Source organism: Zootoca vivipara, chromosome 6 (assembly GCF_965207765.1).
Source record: "Zootoca vivipara chromosome 6, rZooViv2.hap1.1, whole genome shotgun sequence".
Taxonomy (NCBI): domain Eukaryota; kingdom Metazoa; phylum Chordata; class Lepidosauria; order Squamata; family Lacertidae; genus Zootoca; species Zootoca vivipara.
In genome coordinates, this window is record NC_142589.1 from 59381973 (window position 1) to 59403333 (window position 21361).

Sequence of the window (21361 nt, forward strand, 5' to 3'; positions counted from 1 at the left end):
TGCAGACGGTCCCAGGTTCAATCTCTGGCATCTCCCATTAGGGCTGGGGTGGGGGCACGCTGCCAGTCTTTGTAGAAATACTGAGCTAGATGGACTACTGATCAGACTCAATATAAGGCAGCTTCCTGTGTTCCTATGTTTGCCCCACTGTGTTTAATGGGCCTTATTCCCATAGAGATATATACTTACGTTTGCAGCCTTTAGTGCCGTTCCAAATGAGGAAAGAATTCTATGCCTTTACAAAGAAAAATTCAGTGAAATCCATTCCTGTCACAGGGACAAATAAGCAGCCTAGACAAACATATATTTTTAAGCCTGGGATGCATAAAAGAAAGAAAGAAAGAAAGAAAGAAAGAAAGAAAGAAAGAAAGAAAGAAAGAAAGAAAGAAAGAAAGAAAGAAAGAAAAGGAGAAATAACTAACGCATCAAACCCCTGACAGAGAATATAGGCTATAAAGCCAATGAAATATCATTGGTGCTGGCAGTGAGTGCTGAGTGTCCTGGCTGCTTGTTCAGACTAATAACTCGGTAGCCATAGAATTAAGTAATGGAGGCCATTATCCTACACGGACCCAAGAGTAGGCAAAAATAAAAGCAGAGAGAAAGATAGCAGCTGAATAGGGAAGACAGGTACCAGAAGATTTGTGCCAGTCTGCTTTGCAACGGCGAGGGAGGTATGTGTGGAAAATACTTATAACAAACTTATAGCCACTCTGGGCGGTTTCCAAGTTCCAACACATATAAAACATATAAAATTAAATAAAAGTTTTAAAAAACCCAGAAAACTTTACAGGTATTGTTTATTAAAAGAAACTGGAACACAGTCAACATTGGCTTTTCATTTTGAAGTAAAACCTGCACTGCCAACTACTCTGCAGGGTAAAAACACTCCTGTTATGACCTCATGGTTTCAAATAAAAAGGTAGATGCCAAGGCAATGTAGGGAGCTGCCTGCAGGGGCAAACGAAGGCATTGTGACACCCGGGGCGGGGCATCGCTATGTATGATTCATGCGCCATACGTAGTGACGCTGCACATGCACTGTACATAGCGGTTTGCCAGCGCCACTGCTCCAGTGCCATCCGGCCGGTGTCGGGATCCTCTGCTTGTGGCCGTCCGTACGGCGCTCGAGTGGTGCCGGCGGCAAACCGCTATGTAGAGCGCATGTGCAGCCACGAACGGAGGATCCTCCACATGCGGCTGCGGCGGCGCAATGGCTGCTCGCTCCACTGCAGCAGGGCGCCTTCTCATCACCGCTGCAGACATGGTACCCGGGGTGCACTCCCCCCCCCCCGTGATGCCACTGGCTGCCTGATCCCAAAGTCAGACCATTGGTCCCTCTATCTTTGTATTGTCTACTAAGGTTCTCCTGGGTTTCAGGCAAGATTCTTTCTCAGCTCTACCTGGAGATTCTAGGGATTGAATCTGGGACCTTCTGCGTGCAAATTGGATGCTCTGTCAATGAACCTTGGCCCTCCCTCTCCACCACCAGCATGCGTGCAAATGAAGGCACTTCCGGTTAATTATTTCTTTTGATGCAAATTGGAAGCACGTTAGCATGGAGACACCTGCAGGCATGTCCACACCGGAGTAAATTGTGGATGCGCATCGGCCTGCCTCCCCATTAATACAGAGAAAAGGACCAGGTAGAGCAAACTGGCTATAAGCTCCTCTCCTGGAGCGCATGTGTGTCCTGACAATGACATCATTGTTTCTGCTCCAAAAAGAGGCCCAGAATGGCACTGCCCCTCCACTACATCACTAGGAACACTCCTGTGTTAGAGAATGAATGTAATACTCCAACATTTTGTTGCAGGTGCTACTGGTAATATAATATCATACAGAATTGTGACTGGTAATTCTAATTGTACCCCAAAATCTGTCCCCTGAAGCAGGCTGCTGCACCCTGCCATATGATAGGGCCAGCCAGCCCAGTTCTCCTCTACCACTCCTGTTCTGTGACAGTTTTATGATTCATCCAGTGCCTCTCTGATCATATTCCGCCCCTGAAACCAGATTGGGGCAGCAGCTGTCAGCTCTGAATCACTAGGCTTGGGTAATATTTAGCCACGTTTCCTGCTGGGAATTTTGCCAAGCCAGTTACCTGAGATTGCAAAGACCGTACTGGAGATTTTCCATGTGGAAAGCTTCTGCTTTGCCACTACCTCCTATGAGAAAGATAGAGCCACCCTATTCTCCCTGGGCTGGGCTTGTCCAAGACTGAACCCAGGGCCTATTTCAAAATACATGTCTCATTTTCTGTCTTTAGTTCGTTTATTTAATAGCATTTATCAACTGCTTCATAGTTCAAAAGTCTCCAAGTGATCTGTAGTCTATAAAAACAAATAATACATCATTAAAACATTAACATGAAAATATATCCTAAAACCAATAAAACAGTAATATGAAAGGATATAAAACAGATATTCAGAGGATTCAGACATGTAAAACAGAGTTCCATCTTATCAGGCAGGGAAAGCCTGGGCAAAACAGTACAGTAAGTCTTCACAAAAGGTTTGGAACAACAACTAATGTTTCTGCTCTTGGGCAAACAACTGCTTTGATTGAGGTGATTTAATCAGGAAAATGGCACAGGAGGAAAGGGTTAAACAACCCTCTCCTTCCAATCAAATCCTGAGCCCCCTGCTGCTTTGCATATCTTAATGCCCTCACTATCTTGCTATTCTATTCTATTCTATTCTATTCTATTCTATTCTATTCTATTCTATTCTATTCTATTCCACCCTTCCTCCCCAAGGAGTCTAGGGTGCCAAACACAAAAAAGTTAAAACAATACAATTAAAAATGAAAACATTTAAACACATAAGATCAATTGAAAATATAAAATGAAGAAGAAGTTGTACTCAACTAAGTTCTACTCAAAATAGATGTACATGAAATTAATGCAAGTAGGTTAGCCATACCCATTAATTTCAGTGGGTGTGCTCTGAGCAAAACTTTGTTGGAGCGAAGCCAATAATGGTACTGCTACTACTAATAGTAATTGTTGTTGTTGTTGTTGCTGCTGCTGCTGCTGCTGCTGTTACCGGTACTGTATATGTCTACCCTCCTGGGAGCTCAAACTAGTGTGCTTTATATGATTCTTCCTCTCTCCTTTTTTTCTCACAACACACTGAAACTGTAGTTATATGAGGGGAACGGGGTGTGTGTGTCCCAACAACGCTCAGCACCCTGAACAAACTACAGTTCCCAATATCCTTTGGGGCAGCCATGACTGTTTAAAGTTATACATTACTATAAATGCATAATGTGGATGTGGCCTGAACAGTTCGATAAGTAACATATGTATTCTGCCACTGAGCTTTGCACTCTGCCTGCATTGTGTAGGTTTGCAGAGCTTATCAGAAGGACCAGGATGTGACTCAGAAGCAGGTAGCAATGCTGAAGTGGGCACACATCAGCAAAAGGCCTTTCTTTGGTTGCCTAAGAGAACATCCTAGTGACCTTAGGTGAGTGACTGATGTAGTTGAACTCAGCTGCAAATGCTCACTGGCTTTGGTCTCACTAGCCATCTCCATGGCAAATGGCGCCCACCTGAGAGGTGCTGGAACTGAGTTCCTGCGAAAAAAAGCCCCGGGTGTTGTCATTCAAATGGTTTGTGTGTGGTGTGCCACATCTTTTAACTGATTATTCAGGGTGGGGCTTACCTCCCCCCCCCCAATATTTTATCCAAGTTGGTACCTCTAAACACCCCTCCCCCCCAAAAAAAATTGGTATTCACTCAAAATACCATTTCAGATAAAACCACAGCGGACTTTGCTACCAAACTCTGCCACTTTGTCCTTACCCACAACCACTTCAAATTTGGTGATGACCTGTTCCTCCAGATCAGCGGCACAGCCATGGGCACCCGCATGGCCCCACAGTATGCCAACATCTTCATGGCAGATTTAGAACAACGTTTCCTTAACTCCTACCCACTCAAACCTCTCCTGTACCTGCGATACATTGACGATATTTTTATTATCTGGACACATGGACAACAGACCCTGGAAACCTTCCACCAGACATTCAATGACTTTCACCCCACCATCAACCTAACAATGAACCAATCTATGCAAGAAATACATTTTTTGGACACTACTATAAAAATACAGGATGGACGTATAGACACCACCTTATACAGAAAACCAACTGACCGACAAACATATCTACATGCTTCTAGCTACCATCCCAAACATACCAAACAATCCATCGTATACAGCCAGGCCTTACGTTACAACCGCATCTGTTCCAACTCTACAGACAGAGAATCTCACCTAAGAGATCTACAGCAAACCTTTTTAGAACTAAAATATCCACCTGATGAAGTTAAACAACAGATCAACAGAGCCAGACAGATACCTAGAGAGAACCTGCTGCAAGACAGACCCAAAAAAGAAAATAACAGAACACCACTAGTCATCACATACAGCTCCCAAGCTAAAACAGTACAACGCATCATCAGAGATCTACAGCCTCTCCTGGACAATGACCGCTCCCTTTCTCAAGCTCTGGGAGGAAGACCTTTCATTGCCTACAGACAGCCACCCAATCTTAAACAACTCCTCACCCACAATAATACAACCACCAGACTTAACATGGACACTGGTACCAGAGCCTGCAATAAACCCAGATGCCAACTTTGCTGCCACATACACCCAGACAACACCATTACTGGCCCCAACAACATCCAACATACCATCTCAGGACTATTTAATTGCTCATCCTCTAACATTGTGTATGCCATCAAATGCCAACAGTGCCCTTCAGCTCTCTATATTGGACAAACAGGCCAAACCCTACGCCAAAGGATAAATGGACATAAATCTGACATCAGGAACCAGAAGACAGAAAAACCAGTAGGAGAACACTTCAATCTCCCAGGACATTCTATACAAGATCTCAAAGTAGCTGTCTTACTACAAAAGAATTTCAGAAATAGACTGGAAAGAGAAGTTGCTGAATTGCAACTTATCACCAAGCTCAAAACCATGGAGGGACCTGGTTTGAACAGAGATATCGGGTTCTTATCTCATTATACATGATAAGCGATCTTCAGCCATCTCAACCCTTGCTTTTTCATGCAAAACCATTTGCAGTCGTTTGCGGTCATCAACAGCTATCAGTCAGTCAATCACCCATTTCCACCACCCTTCTGAGTGATCCCCCCTCCCCCTCCCCACCCCTCCCCACCCCTTCTCTACATAAGTGCCTGGAAACTTCCATTTCACTGTATCTGAAGAAGTGTGCATGCACACGAAAGCTCATACCAAAATAAAAACTTAGTTGGTCTTTAAGGTGCTACTGAAGGAATTTTTTTATTTTACTCAAAATAATAGTTTTCTCTGAGTAGGGCTTAGCTGGATACAATCCAATCTTTTTATAACAAAATATAACAAAATAATAATAATATGGGCCACTTTCATGTCTACCGGTAGTTTGTATTTCTGCTTTTTCTACATGTTCCCTGTTGTTTTAGTGGCTTTTTCTTTTATTATTTGCCCCCCCCCTACTTCCTCTGCTTTATACTTCTGCCCAGGTTTCATTTCTGGGATGATAGACATGCTTTGCATATCAATAACATCACAAGCACTTCCCCAAGGCCTAAGGAGGCCCATTGAAATACCTAGATTTCCAGTTATTTCAGGTTTTTTTTCTAGACTATCAGCCTTGAGCACTGTTTTAATCTTCATCCCCTATGAGAAAGTTTCCTACAGTTAGATGGTAAACAATGACAAGAGTTCCTTTTAAATCACCACAAGGATACAAATAAAGGAAATAAACTTGTTTTTACTGAGTCACCAAGAACCTTTACAAAGTCCAAAAGTCTAGAAATTGCATCAATGATTTTGACAGGAGAATTTGACAGATGTATGGATATGGGTGACTGAGAATATGTGTGCATAAGTGACTTCATAAAGAATAACAAGTTTATATTATGATTATTGAATTTGGGTGTCAACTACACAGGATCTTATTGCTAACTTAGATTTAAAAACAAAACATATCTGACCAAAGTGCAGATGATATAGCAGTCACAGTAAACAATATTTAGTCACTGGCTGAGAAAAAAACAAGTATAAATAACAAAAAAAACTGTGCTTAAAAAAAATACAAATCCTGATTCAGGCTTTAACTTAATGTGTTCTTATATACAGTATTTTCAGTATTAGTATCTGTAAATGTGATATACTGTGTACCATTGAGTCTGTTTTGAATTTTTTCAAAGAACATTGGCAATAAGCAAAGAAGGTATGACCTGACCTGTTCTAGCTTTTAATACTAGAAGGAAAAGTCTTCACTTAGGGCCCTGGGCATGTAAAGTGGGTATCAGGCAAGTTTCCTTAGGGCAGGGGTGTCAAACTCAAATTCATCGGGGGCCGCATCAGCAGTTTGGTCACCCTCAAAGGGCCGGTTGTATCTGTAGGACTATGTGTCCACTCTTTATTATCATAAATTATTGTTACTGCATTCAATTATTACTGTTTTTTGTAATAATGTAAGTAATAACTAGCTCTGAAAGCAGAAACATAGTCAGAATAATGGCAAGTAGATATTCAAATGCACAATTATTGTACAATTTATTGAAAAATGATTTTTGGTAACTGCACTGGGTGGTGGAGGCTCGCTAGGGTTTCATGCAGGACCTTTGCAGAGCTACTAGTACCTGGAGATGCTGGGGTCCTTCTGCATGCAGGGCAGATGTTCTGCCAGTGAGCCACCACCCTTCACCAAAGGGACTGGCTGAGGTTGACTCACTGAAGCTGCTCTCCTGGTTCCAGGGTTTAAGGGCCAGAAGTATAAAGCAGCATCCTATGTTTCTGAGGAGAGGGAGAGGGAGGGGAGGGGAGGGGAGGGGAGGAAGGAAGGAAAGAGGGGAGAGAAAGAAGAGTAGGAAATAAGGAAGAGAATAAAGAAGGAAAGAAAAAGAAAGAGGGAGAGAAGACGGAAAGGGAGAAAGAAGGAAGGAAGTAGAGGGAAAGAAAGAATAAGAATGAGGGAGAGGAAGAAAGTTGGGAAGGACGGAAGGAAGGAAGGAAGGAAGGAAGGAAGGTAGAAAGAAAGAAAGAAAGAAAGAAAGGAAAGAAAGAAAGAAAGAAAGAAAGAAAGAAAGAAAGAAAGAAAGAAAGAAAGAAAGAAAGAAAAGAGGGAGCAGGAGGGAGAGAGGAAGGAAAGAGGTGAGAGAAAGAAGAGTAGGAAAGAAGGAATAAAGAAGGAAAGAAAAAGAAAGAGGGAGAGAAGACAGAGATAAGGAAGGAAGGAAGGAGAGGGAAAGAAAGAATAAGAACGAGAGAGAGAGGAAGAAAGAAAGGGAAGGGGGGGTCGCCGCCTTGATTCAGTGCCAGAAAAGAGCGCGAAGGGACCCAGGGGCAAAAAGCATTTCCCCGGCCCCAGCTGTTTGTCGGCGCTTTGTTGGCGCAGCGCTTCAGCAGCAAGGTCCCACTGCTGGGTCCTGCTGGCTGGGGCGCTCGGCGGGCCACATGACGAGGTCTGGCGGGCCGGATTTGGCCCCCGGGCCTTGTGTTTGACACCCGTGCCTTAGGGAGAGCATTCCACAGGTGTGGCATGACCACTGAAAAATTCCTCTCTCATTGCCACCCTCAAAATCCCACAAGAGGGGGCACACTGAGCAGGACCTCCAATGACCTGAGGTAGGCTCATAGACCCTCAACATTTTACAGACATTTACCTTTTAAAGGAACCCAGAGATAGAAGTACAGTACAGAAAGCTGCCCAGTGGTCAGTGGTTAGCACTATTGGATATCACACAAGTCTTTGTTCTTCCTTTTTTTTTTTTTAATAATAATTTTTATTGCTTTTTTTTAATAAAGACAAAACATACAAAACATATACAATAAACTCTGTCCCTTCATTTTCCCTCCACCCACAAGACCACTTCTGCCACCAGTGATACCCATGGGCATTGGGAAACAAAGGGGTCCATTTTAAGCTGGGTTTGACCTCCCCCCTCCCTCCCCCTCCCCCCCCTGCCACTGAGAGGACAGAGGCGGAGGATCTCTGAGGTTTGGCTTATCCCCCAGCTAATTCTTCAATGTAACTCAACAACAAAACCACAAATAGAAAAAAAAGAAAAAACATGAAAAAAGAAAAAGAAGAACATATAAATTCCAAATCTTATTTTCTTAACAGTTTGTTTGCGGCTTCCATGATTCTCTTCCTCCTGGATTTCCTAACTTCTTTAATTAATTATGGCGGGTTTTCTATTCTAATTCAAAATCTTATTCTTATTATATTAACTTAATCCTCCTCCTTCTTCATGCTGCCCCCCTCCGAGTCCCCTCCTGCCACTAGGGTGACCCGAGGGGTTCAGCAGTCAAAAGGTTCCATTTTTGTGTCTGGGTTTCCTTCCACCCCTCCGCCTCCCCTCAAAACACCCCTGCCACTGGATGCCAAGAGTAAAGAGAGGGAGACAGGCAGTTCTCTACCCAAACACCTCTCTGATCACCAAAAATATTAAAAACAAACTCTAACATATTTCCTCAGCCATTCTTCTGCTCCCTCCAGAAAACTCTTAACCCTAAACTTTTAAAAATCTCTCCCTCCCCCCTCCCAATGTCCCTTCCCCCAATTGGATCAGCATATCCTTTAGCAGGCCAAGATTCAGACACCGTTATTCATCAAGCAAAAAAGAAACCTTAAACTAAAGTTTTCACCCCACACCAGTTCTTTCCCACTTCCACTTCCAGGCCTTTGCTCCCCCCTCTTCCTGCCTTTTCCTCCCTTCACTAACACCACTCCACATTTCAGTCTCTCCAGGATTTTCATTTCCGTCAATCTTCTCTTCACTTTGCTTCTCCTTGTCGGCCTCGTCTCCTTGTTCAGATCTTTGTTTTTCATCATCCAACACATATTTTTTTTGGTCCAAATCAGTCTCCAAATTATCCTCAAATTGTTGCTCCTCACACACAATCTCAGAATCAAAATTGTCCTCTAAATCTTGATCTTGCACCTCATTCTCCATTTCTGTTGGATTCAAACATTGCCGTTCCTTGTAAATATCTTCCCATGTTTGTAGATAGTTCAGCACAGCCTCCTGGAAGGCTCGAGAAAACTTTGTTTTCATAGTTCACTTAACCACAGGCAGACCAGAGATAAGGGCCAAAGGGTACTGGAAAATTCCTCTCTACCACGTTGTCGACTCCATCTTTGCTGATCTTATCCTTTGTCTTTAACTTCATTACATTTCAAATTTAAATTCCACTTAAGTTACTTCTGAATCCTCTTCAATCAGTTTTTACAATCCACAACAGTAAAATCAATTTTCTTAGTCCTTTAGCAATTTGACAGCTTTTGACAGCTGTCAAAACGTCTTCCCCCTTGTTGCTGCTGAACCTCAAGGGGTAGCGACACCGGGGGCTGGGAAGGTTTGGAAAAGTCTTTCTTTCTCTCGGGTCCACAATCTAGAAAAACTTTTCCCCTTTCGGCTTGAGAATATTTAATGCGCCTCCCGATTGACCATTTGGAAGAGATCGGCTTCCGTTGCTTTAGAATCTCTTCCTATCTTCAAATTTGAAATTTTTAAAGTCCGAATAGAAATTTGACTTACTTTGTAAAAGTCTTTCATTTTCTTGGAAGAACCCGCCGCTTGCAGGCTGAGGACTCGGAGCTTCACTTCAAGGAGGTAAGATGAAACCCAAAAATGGCTCCCGCGACTCCACTCCGCTGGCTCTCGATCGCTCTACGGAGCTCTCGGGCAGCAGAGGAATCGCGTCTGGAGCAGGCAGCTGGGCGCTATGTCACCGGGACTCTCTACCCGGTGTTTTTTCGGGGAGTCCGCTCGCTCTGCGGACTTCCCCCCCCCCTCCACGAAGCCAGGGACTTCGGAGCACGAAGTCCCTGCGTCCTACTCCACCAGCACGACGGACCGGAAGCCCCAAGTCTTTGTTCTTCCTGGTTTGCTTCTCAACCCATCAATCAGAAGTGACCTAACCCACATAATCCTGCTGTTATGAATCACTTAGAAATGCCACAGCTGCCTGCTGGTAATCCCCAGTAATTAACAGCACAGTCTTATCCCTTCCTATTTAGGAGAACATCCCACTGGTGGATGTGCACACATTACTAGTTACTCTGGCTCCAGTGTGGTCCCACTCTTGGTGTTTGGAACAAAGTACACACAGTGTTAAAGGGACCCAGGTGGCGCTGTGGTTAAACCACTGAGCCTAGGGCTTGCTGATTAGAAGGTCGGCGGTTCGAATCCCTGTGACGGGGTGAGCTCCCGTTGCTTGGTCCCTGCCAACCTAGCAGTTCGAAAGCACGTCAAAATGCAAGTAGATAAATAGGAACCGCTACAGTGGGAAGGTAAACGGCGTTTCCATGTGCTGCTCTGGTTTGCCAGAAGCGGCTTTGTCATGCTGGCCACATGACCTGGAAGCTATACGCCGGCTCCCTCGGCCAATAATGCGATATGAGCGCGCAACCCCAGAGTCGGTCACGACTGGAACTAATGGTCAGGGGTCCCTTTACCTTTACCTTACACACAGTGTTAGCCACAATCCACAGGTGGTCTGTAGCTTCTTGAGAGATACTCCTGTTTGGCTCGCTTCCCCTTCAAACAGCCTCCATCCACTCAGGAAACAGAAGCAGCAATTAATCTGAGGTGTGCGCACTTCACACAATCACTGCAGATGACAGGTTCAGTGAACTGGAGTTTGGTGCAGGGAAACAGATCAGTTTAAGACATCCCTGCCCCCTTTCTGGTATGACCAGCAACATTAAAAAGGGACTTGAAATGTGGCAGGTGCTGGTGGGGATGTCACTGTGGTTTGAGTCACTAATATGTACATAGCCTGATTCCAGCTTAACCCCAGATAAGCGGGTACAGGACTGGAGCCTAAATGTCCCAGAAGAACCTCTGAACTTAGCAGCCCTACCCATTTACAGTTGCTCACTAGAACTACAGCTAATTATTGAACACCAAACATATACACTTATTGATGCTATGTCTTTTTCAAGGTGATGTACCCGGTTCTCTCCCTCTCAGTTTTATCCTCATAACACCCGCGAGGTAGCTTGGCTAAGAGACAGCGACTGGCCCAAGGTCACGTAATGAGCTTGTAGGGTTGCCAGACTCAATAGAGGACAGGACTTCTGTGCCTTTAATTGCCCTGCTCTCTTTTGAGTCTGGAAACCTTAAAGAGAAACCAGCAGACCCTTTGTTTAATTTCCAAGCAAAGGGTCTGCTGGTTTCTCTTTAAGGTTTCCAGACTCAAAAGTTGTTGTCGTAGTCGTGTCTGACTCTTCGTGACCCCATGGACCAGAGCACGCCAGGCACTCCTGTCTTGCACTGCCTCCCGCAGTTTGGTCAAACTCATGTTTGTAGCTTCGAGAACAATGTCCAACCATCTCGTCCTCTGTCTCTGACTCAAAAAAGAGCAGGGCAATTAAAGGCACATAAGTCCTGTCCTCTATTGAGTCTGGCAACCCTATGAGCTTCATGGCTGAGTGGGGATTTCAACCCAACATCTTTCAAATTATAAACCAATATAAGCAAGAGCATTTTTGCTAAATTAGTATTTGAAAGATGGTGGAACTACCACTGAGCTTTTGGGCAGTGTAACCTGCATTATCTTCACTTTTCTTAACAGCAGTGAGAGTTTCCTTGGCCGTCAGCAGACATTGTGCTTTATGGAGTTCTCCCTGACCACAGGGCACATCGCTTTTGCTGTTGCTGTTGCTGGCAAGGGAATTGTTTGCACTCAGCAGAAAATAAGAGAAGTGCAAGTGAGGCAGCCTATAATTTCCCCATGATGAGACAGGAGTTGTTGCTTCATTTCTATCAACCTTTTTGCGGAGCCGCTGACCCTTTATTTTCCTGCTTCATCTTTCAGTAGTTTTGGAACTAGATAACTTTTTTTGCTATTGTACTTTTTAAAATGATATTTAGAATGGCAAGTAATTACATCTCTGACAGCACTAAGGGGCTCGAATCGGTGCCATTTAAAAAATAGAATTCTACCAATAATCCAGAGGCCAGTCTGTAGTACTTTGAAGTGGCTTAGGCCTGTCTGTTGCTCATGATGGACGTGAATGTTTCCCAAAGTAATGAATCTGCATTGTGTGGATCGGTTAGCTGCTGTAGGGTGTGGCTTTCCAAAGGAGGACCTCTGTCTGACACATGCAGCCTTGGGACGAAAAAGAGCAGTTAGACAACCTTCCTCATGCTCCATGGAAGTACATAGATAGGCCAGGCGGCTAGACACCAGGAATTCAGAGCTGAAGAAGGCGAGATTGGCAATGAGACATTGAATCAGTCATCAAATGAACTTTGACTAAGGTTATGTAAACATTACCATTAATGGCTCCAGTGCACTCCCACTACTGGTCTTTGAAGCCATGTGTGCATGACTTAAACCACAGTCCATATCTGTCTTGTTGTTTCTTGAGTAATACTACTGTTCGATGTGCATAGCTGCCAAGTTTTCCCTTTTCTCGCGAGGAAGCCTATTCAGCATAAGGGAAAATCCCTTAAAAAAAGGGATAACTTGGCAGCTATGTATGATGTGTTGTCTCTCAAACCAGATTCCATTCAATCTGAAAGCACAAGCTGCATTCAGTTTGCAGTTAAAGTGAGGTGTGTACGTTCAAGACAGCGGTTGCGCATGTGCAGATGACAGCTTCATAGAATAGGAATTCGGCAGGCAACGAGTGGGGCTGCAGGCATGGGAAAACATAAATGTGTGCCAGATTAAGACATCCCCACCCCTTCTCTGGTGTGTACAGCAACATGCAAATGTGACTTGAAATGCACAGAAGGCAGGAATAACCTTTCTGCATTTAAAGCCACTAATGAGTACATATCCACATGTTTTTGAACACTTGAGTTGGGCTTTTGGCACCCATATAACCTGTGGAGAGAATAAACAAAAAGTAAAGCCATAGCTTAATGATAGAGCATCTGCTTTACATGTGGAATGTCCCAAGTTCAAAGCCACCAACATATTTAGGTAGAACTGCCTGAAACCCTGGAGAGTGGCTGCCAGTCAGTGTCTGCAATACTGAGCTGGATGCTTCTTGAAGCATCACTAGCTTGTCTCAATGACAAAACATATGTACTTGACCAGGCCTTTAGACATGCAGGTACCATACTTAACCAATTTGGCTGGGCCATTGTCTTAACAAAGAATTAAATAGTTAAAAGAGTTAAATTTTTAACAAAGAGTTTGACAGTTTCTTATATTTGTTGTGAGCCACCCTGAGGTCACAGAATTGGGCAATTCTATTATTTGTAAGTAAATAGATAAATCTTAATAAATGTTTGTAGGGGGAAACATTCCATTTTTAATGAATAGGAAAAGGGCTAAATTATCTGGAAAGTAAGCTAGAACAAATTTAAACTGGTATCCATGGTTGTAAATTGTTACCGACATGGGGCTATGTTAAGAAAGGTTTTTGTTACATTTCTTTTATGGTATGCACGTTGTAAGAATTTAAAGGTCTAAAATATAGAATAAATGCACACATATCTAAATATATGAACCATGTGTCTGAAATAGCATGGGAAATCAATCCTTCCAATCAAACCCTGAGCCCCATTGCTGCAGCTTTGCATATCTTAATCCAGGCATCCCCAAACTTCGGCCCTCCAGTTGTTTTGGACTTCAATTCCCATAATCCCTGACCCCTGGTCCTGTTAGCTAGGGATCATGGGAGTTGTAGGCCAAAACATTTGGAGGGCCGCAGTTTGGGGATGCCTGTCTTAATCCCTTCACCAAGATCTTCACTATCTTGCATTTCTATTCTATTCTGTTCTGTTCTACCGGTATCCCACCCTTCCTCCCAAAGGTGCCTGCCTAGGGTGCTAAACACAAAAAAGTTAAAACAATACAATTAAAAATGAAAACATATGTTATAGGAATTCTAAGGTCTTAAATTAAATGTTCATAAATGTACAAGGTAAATACATACATAAGTATACAAGCCACATGTCTGAAATAGTGCAGGAGAGCAATCCTGAAGCCATTTTGACTCTTTCAGTGACCTCTGCAGTAAGGGAGGCCAAAAAGCCTTCCCATTGTCTTTTTGCTTGCAAATCCTGTTTTAAGGGCATATTTGTGTATGAATAGGGTGAGCCTGTGACCTGGATTCAGGAGCCCAAAGTATTAGCCATCAAAAAAGGATGGCCAGACTGCTCAGGTAATTCAATCAGTGACCATTATCAGGTATCCTGGCAGACAGGATTTCTGCTGTAGACCACCTCCTTCTGTGATGTATGTATGTTTTTTTTGGAGGTGGGTGGGTCTTGGGCTACAGGGTGTGTAATTTCAAGTCTTGCTTGCGCACCATTGTTCAGGGTTCTCCTCCCTCCTGCATGTGGTGAGTGGGGACCCTGTTGCAACAGTTCCTTTAATAAAGATCAAACTTATTAGCTGTTTTGCTTCTCAATATACTCTGGATGTACTTTCTCCTACCGATAGGGAACCTTAAAAGGACTCTATATGGGCTCCTGGAAACCAGGAAAGAGCAGTTTTTCTTACAACACTCTTTAACTTGAAACATGGTGAAACTTATCCTTTGGGCATATGCTCCTTATTTCAACTTTGATACACAAAAATTTACAGCCCAATGATCGGTCAGAGAAGAACGGATAGAGGCAGGAACCAGTTGAAGAAAAGCAAGGAAGATCTTTTATTTTTTTCTGTTGCAACAGTTTCCCCCACTCCCCACTGCAAGGTGAGGACTAAGAACAAAAGTGTGTAACAACTCTTCCTTTAAAAACCTGCCCAAACCCATAGTCAAAGACCACACAAAAGCATCATACGCGCATTCTCCCCCAGAATTCATGAGAACCAGTGTTTGTTGAGGCCGGTGCTGTGGGTTGTAACTCTGAGGGACCAACCACAGTTCCCAGGCTTTTTTGGAGGGGGGCCAAATGTACTCTAAATGTATGTTGCGGATGCACAACTACCGTCTAAATGGTTGATGAGTAAGAATAAGATATGTGCAACACCGAGCAAGAGAGAAAGAGAAGCAGGCCACCTCCCTCTCAGGAGCTGCTACAGTGCCTCCACCCACCATCACATCCTCAGCTGCTCCCGCATCCCTTCATTTTCCCGACATGCCCCTCTCTGGAGAGGTTCAAATCAAACAACAGCAGGAAAAACAACTCCTCCGCCTGCGCCATCCCCATCCTTTCCTTTTCCTCCACTCCGAGTTCCCTCCCAAGCCTAGCAACAGGCGGACGCAATTCCTATTGGCTATCTGTTCGCAGACTTCGTTCTCTCAATGGCTAGCCCGAGCAAGAGAGGACGAGGCCTTGTTGTGCGTGGCTCCTCCCCTTTCATCCTCGCTCGTACGTAAGCGGGGAGAATGTGGCCGCCATTTTGTGTGCGAGTTCGCTTCCGCGGAAGGCGAGCGCGGCAGCGGTGGGAGGCGAAGAGAGGAGCTGAGCGGGCTGCGCTTTAGCGGTGAGGCGAAAAGTACTGCGGCTCCCGCGGCAGTCGGGAATGTGTTGGGCGGCCGAGGGGGGGCTCTGGGTGCGGCGGGTGGAGGGTGGCTTCGCCGCCATGTTGTGTCTCCCCCATTTAGGATGGGTCTTTCTTCGCTCATCGGTGGTGGAAGTGATAAGAAATAGTAAGGTTTTTAAGGTGGGGGGGGGGGAAGGAATCCGGGGAAGCTGGCGCCTAGCTCTCTGTCCGTGTTTATGCGGAACTGAACCTCAGGGTTGTCTCCTCCTAAGCTCTACTCTTGAGTAGACTTATTGAAATGGACCTAACCATAGCCGCATCCATTGATTTCAATGGGTCTTCTCTTTGAGTAAAAGCTAAAGCGGGCATCGCCCCATAGAGTTCAGTGGGGACTTTACTGCCAGGTACTACTGTACGTGGGGTGTGCGAAAGAAACACGGGCGTAGGATTGGGAGCAGCTCGTTTTATCTTTCCCTTTTCTCTGGGTGGGGGAGAGACTCCGGTTTCCTTCACTCGTGTGAGATAAATAAGGCAGCAACAACAGGGCCCTTTAATACCAACAACTACAAAAACCCGCATCGGGTTGTTCCTGGCCAAACCATACGCTGAGAGTAGACCCACTACTCCAAATAATGTTGGGGGGGGGTTGTTTTCTTGTGGGGAGGGAGGAAATCGAAGCCCCCCCCTTTGTTGTTGGCGGTGGGAAGGGAAACACTTTAGGCTTGTTTCCCAGGAGGACTGGTGGTTTCTTTTTCAGCAGTGAGGCTTTACGAATTCCCCTTTGTGTTTGTGTGTCGCGGTGGTAAAGGTTTACTTTGGAAACGAATTCCAGAAGTGATAGATATATAGGAGGTGGCTAAAGTATCCTGCCTTGTTTTGAACCCAGGACCGATTTTTCCCCTGTAGTAGTAAAGGAGGTTGGATAAGGAAGCAGGTTTTGTGGGGAGGTCGCTGTCAAAAACAATATGAAATATAATTTGGTGAAGAGTTTGCAGTGTGCGCAGTTATGAAAATCTGTATTACTACTTGTGATCCGGCTGAGGGTTTTGTTTTTATTCCTTTGGTCATGTGAGTGGGGAAAGAAAGTGGTACAATTATGTCCCTGGGAAGTATGCTGGGATTTATTTGTTTTATATATCCTTGATTTAAAGATCTCTCCAAGCAGCATAGGAAAGAAACTAGATAAAATGCAGCTTAAATCTGAAAACCAATAAGAAAACCAATATACATGAAACATTGTGATAGTGTTGTAGTGCTCTATAAATAATAGGAAAAAGGGGGTTTAAGATGCCACCAACTGCATATCTGTGTGAGAGTATACTTGGCAACAGTGGATAGAGGATTTACTTGAAAAAAAGAGGAGTGCTGCCATGTAGTTTCTATCGGAAGGAGGAAGAAACGTTTTGCATGCAAATGATTTAAGGTTTTATCCTTGGCATCTTAGAAAAATAATAATTAGGGAGCAGTAGTTGGTGAGAAACCTCTTCTGGAGAGCCACTGCCAGTCAGAGCCAACTCCTAGACAGCATAGGAGCCAACTCCTGGGGGCTTTGGCCCCCACATTAAAATATTTTGTATTTGATGGGCATTCCCAATAAAATTGTGTCGATTATGCAGGGTGGGACTTACTTGGGCTCCCCACAATGTTTTATTCAAGTTGGCACCCCTGGTAGACAGTCCTGGACTAAAAATTAACTCCCTTTCATATTTTCTTGAATGGGAATACTGGCTTCCTGAAGACACTTTTCTGTTCAAAGATCCACCTGTGGTTGCTTTTTTAAAAAAAAATAATTCCAGAATCTTACTCTACCTGAAAAAGGAGGATTATGGTAGTCATAATCTCAGGAAAAGGATTAGCTGTTATAAAGTGGATTGACTCCAGTTAACGATTGTAATGATTAAATTGTCGGATACTGAGCTTGTTTAAATAGAAACTGTTTAAATTAGTTTCAGCACTTGTTGCTAAATATCTTAACTTCAAACCATTGAACATTTGCACTTACACTGCAAACTTTAAAAATTTTTTTTTTTTTAAAAAAATAGACGTTTCTTGTTAATGCAGCCTTCTGTCCTCTAGATGTTTTGATGGGAATTGTATTCAAAAACATTGGGATACAGCACATTGGAGATGTCTGGGTTAATTTACTATTTTAATGAGTGGGGAGTTGAAGGAGTACGTTTTGAAGTTAAAAATAAATAAATAGATGGAGAAAGGCTGCAGTCCTGTGCATACTTTTTAGTAAGCTTCCTTGAGTACACTGGAATGTCGGAGTAAGCATGCATAGAGCTGGGCTCTTCCAGGTCCAGGCTGAAAATCTACAGAAACAAAAGCAAGATCTAGCCCACAAATTCTTATGCTAAAGTCTGTTTTAGTGTGTGCTTTTGCAAATATGGCTGCTCCTCTGAAATTTGATACCCATACTGAAAGAAAAATAATTACTAATTTTTAAAAGCAGATGCAACTGATGGTTTAGAACAGAGACAATGTGTTGATACTATTTTTAAGAGAATCAAAATTCTATTCTCCAAACTGTATTTCTGACTAGGAGCTGTATCTGATTTGTTTTTTAAAAAACTTTTATCTTTTCAGAGCTGGGACTTATACCCTAGAAGCCAGTGTGCCGAGAATCCGATGTTGGGCTCGGCTTCGTGGCTGAAAACAGCAAATCGGCCCATGAGAACTACCATTCCTAGCCAAAGGAAGGGGTCCAGCAGGAGTCAGTATCTATTCCTTCAGGTCTGGCAGCAGGAAATAGAACAGGAGGTGGAGACTGTGGAATCTGAAGAGAGAACTGAAAGGTAGAGGACAAAACAGCATTGGAATATCACACGTACTCCTAACCCTCTACAGTTAAGACCTGGTCTTTGAACCACTTGAAACCTATTTATCAACTTCTTGAAGCCTTCAAATTACAGTATGTCTTTGTGAGGGACTACGGATTCCTTGGCGTATAATGCAACCTTTTAAAAAGTTTGCAAATTAAACTTTTAAGTTAATATGACTTGTTACATGGTGTACCTTGAGGCTCTTAAACCTATGGTTAATGCTTTAGTTTTATTTTTTTAAAAAAAAAACAGCAGCGGCATGAAAGGCCAGTAAAGTCATTTAGATTTTTGGTTTTTCATTTTGAAAACACAAATCTGATAAATTAATCTCTTTAATCAAAGGAAGAATATATCATTTAGTGCTTTGTATCTTCAAGAAACTTTATCTGGTTTTCTATTGACAATTGCATTTGCTTTCTTTTCTGCCTTGCCCTAGGTGACACTTAAGTTGAAGATGGGGGGTGGAGAAAGATTCAACATTCCATCTACCCAGCCCAGAAATACTTCAAAGAACCACCAACAACTGAACAACAGGAAAAAAAGCAAAGATCAGAATTCGCAGATAAAGAAAATCCACAAAAAAGAGAGGGGACTTGGATGCAGCCCATCATCTGTAGCATGGCAGGCCATGCAGAATGGGGGGAAGAATACAATGCACTTCCCAACTAACCAGACTTGGAGTCCAGCTTTATCCCACTCCCTCTTCATGCCTCAAACCAATGAAAATTATGCTGGAGCTAAATTCAGTGAGCCACCATCGCCCAGTGTTCTTCCTAAACCACCAAGCCACTGGGTAACTGTTTCACTTGACCCTGCTGATAAAGAAATCATGACTTTTCAACTTAAGACCTTGCTTAAAGTAGAGGCTTGAGATACAATCCATGAATACATTGGGATAAAAGATTCAGTACATGTTATCATTTCAAATTCCATGAGGTTGGTCTGCATTGGATTCCCAGATGGAAACCAAGGCACATCTTATGGAATTAATGAAATGTGTAATAGAAGTTGGTCAGTTTTTTATGCCTTGGGGAATCCCCACTTGGAAACACCCGTTTTGGCATTTTGTGCACTGGTTAACACTCACCTATTTTGGGGTTCTGTGCACTTTTATCAACTTCTGTGCTACTGATGCACCATTGTAAACAATATGTAGTCTGAACCAACTCCTGGTGCTTGGTGGAGCATGTAGTGGGGGGGAATTAAAATTTAACACCAGCTGACCATATTTACAACCACTGCAATGCAAAGTAACTGCAAAATATCACTGATTTCCCCCCACATACTGTGAAATGTTAGTAACTTTCTGCCTAGAGTTCCTAATTAAAAAAAAACACAAACACCTAAAATTGTTTTAAGAAAGCCATTTAGATTGTGGTGGGTTTAGTTTACGAGACCTGTATCATTTGAACTGGTGGTTTGGGCGGGTAGGCATCCATCCAAAACCCTGTGACCAAAATGTAAACTCTTAATCTCATTCTGTATAGAACTTGTTTAATAGGAATGAAAACATGGGCATGCACTTGATCTCTTAGGTTTTTATACAACCCTAGAAATGTATTACATTGAGCACAAACAGTCTATGTGTGCCAGGTCAAAAACATTTTTGCATTGCCGGGTGACTGCCAAAAGCTTTTAAAGTGTTTTTTTTTTTGTTCACAGAATTTCACTTAGCTGTGTGTTTGAAACACATTCTGTATGTTTTGTATCTTTTGCTGAAACAGAACTGTTGAGGCCAGTCTGAAATTGGATGATATGAACTTGTTTAAATGAACTTAGCAAGTGTAAAACATCCTTTATCTAGGGAAAAAAGAGCCATGTAAATAAATGTAAAACTTTGTAGCATATGTAAATTTATGCTGGGCTTTCCTGCCGAGATGAAATATTTTTAGTACAAAACTGCTGAATGTAAGAAGACCATGCTAAACACATGGCATGATTTTTTTTAAAAAAAGTTAAAAAAAACCTTAAAAGCACATGTCTGTGCCATTGCACTCAAGTATCAGTGAGGGTATATGCCCCCATTTTTTGGCTTTGGTTGTTAAGTTGAATTTTAAAGTAACCTTGGTACAAAGAGAAACTGCTTTTTAAAGGTAAAACAAAGCATTTTTTTTAAGTTCAGGGTGCAATGGAGCTAAATTGTGTCCTTGGGCAGCAATTCTAGGCACACTTAACTTGAAAGCAAACTTGATTACATCTGAACTACTCAAGTGTGTTTAGGATTGGGCTGTTGAGGGAAGGCTGCATTGTAACCAGTATAGAATGCTTTCATTTTGAATGTATTGAGTAAATAGCAGAGACAAACCATTATCAGGAATTTAAATATCCACAATGGTAGTATCAGCAAGTGTAAAATAAAGATCTGCCAAAACCCCATCTTTTATTTGTGACAGTCTAATCTTAGTTGTGTCTCAGGTTGGATAATTTATTTGGTTTAAGAGTATGCATTTGAACTCGTTACCTTTCCTAGCAGCGTTGAATAATGCGATTAAGGGTTGTATACCATGTTAGTCACACTCAAGTAGATCGATTGGAATTAATGGGCACGACTAAATCAGGCCCATTAATTTCAATGGATCTGCTCTGTGTAGAACTTAGTTGAACTACAGGCCTGAGAGAAATCTCATGACACACTTGAGAACCAATTTTCAGTTTCTGCCAACATCCAAGAATCCAGAATTGGGTAGAATTTCTTAAATTGTATGTGATGCATGACTTGGTAGTAACGGAAATCTTAAAATTCCCTCCATGATGAATATCTGGTGGTGACACCAAAGGTGGATTTCCACCAGTAGTTACGAATAATGAAGGGAACATGTTTAATTACTTTAGAAAGTCTCTGCCGCACTTGACAATAAACAAGTGCATGTTTTATCTACTTGTACATTCAGAATGTTTGCAACTGTGAAGAAACTTTCCATATTCCCAAATGAAATGTATTGGGCATCCTGAAAAAACATAAATCTTGTTTCCCCAAATTGTCCTCAATATGTTGAAATCATTGTTGTAGCCCAAATGTAATTCTGATCTAAATTTAATGTTTGAAGTACTGCTTGAATTTGAATTAGAAAAAAATTAAATAAAAAACTAACATTTTCTCCCCTA

The 21361-nt window shown here is 42.7% G+C and overlaps 1 protein-coding gene across 2 annotated transcripts; it reads left to right on the forward strand.

The window, feature by feature from the left end:
• Positions 1-15361: 15361 nt before the first annotated feature.
• PNRC2 (proline rich nuclear receptor coactivator 2) lies at positions 15362-21361 on the forward strand. Of its 2 annotated transcripts, none has more exons than XR_015950607.1 (3): positions 15362-15431; positions 18021-18229; positions 18693-21361. XR_015950607.1 is itself a non-coding variant. In XM_088672290.1 (3 exons), the coding sequence occupies exon 3, from the start codon at positions 18711-18713 to the stop codon at positions 19125-19127; it is 417 nt and encodes a 138-aa protein (XP_088528416.1). In that variant the 5' UTR covers positions 15362-15597; positions 18021-18229; positions 18693-18710; the 3' UTR covers positions 19128-21361. The 2 variants fall into 2 exon arrangements, 1 of the variants encoding a protein (XP_088528416.1); XM_088672290.1 differs by having other exon boundaries at positions 15362-15597.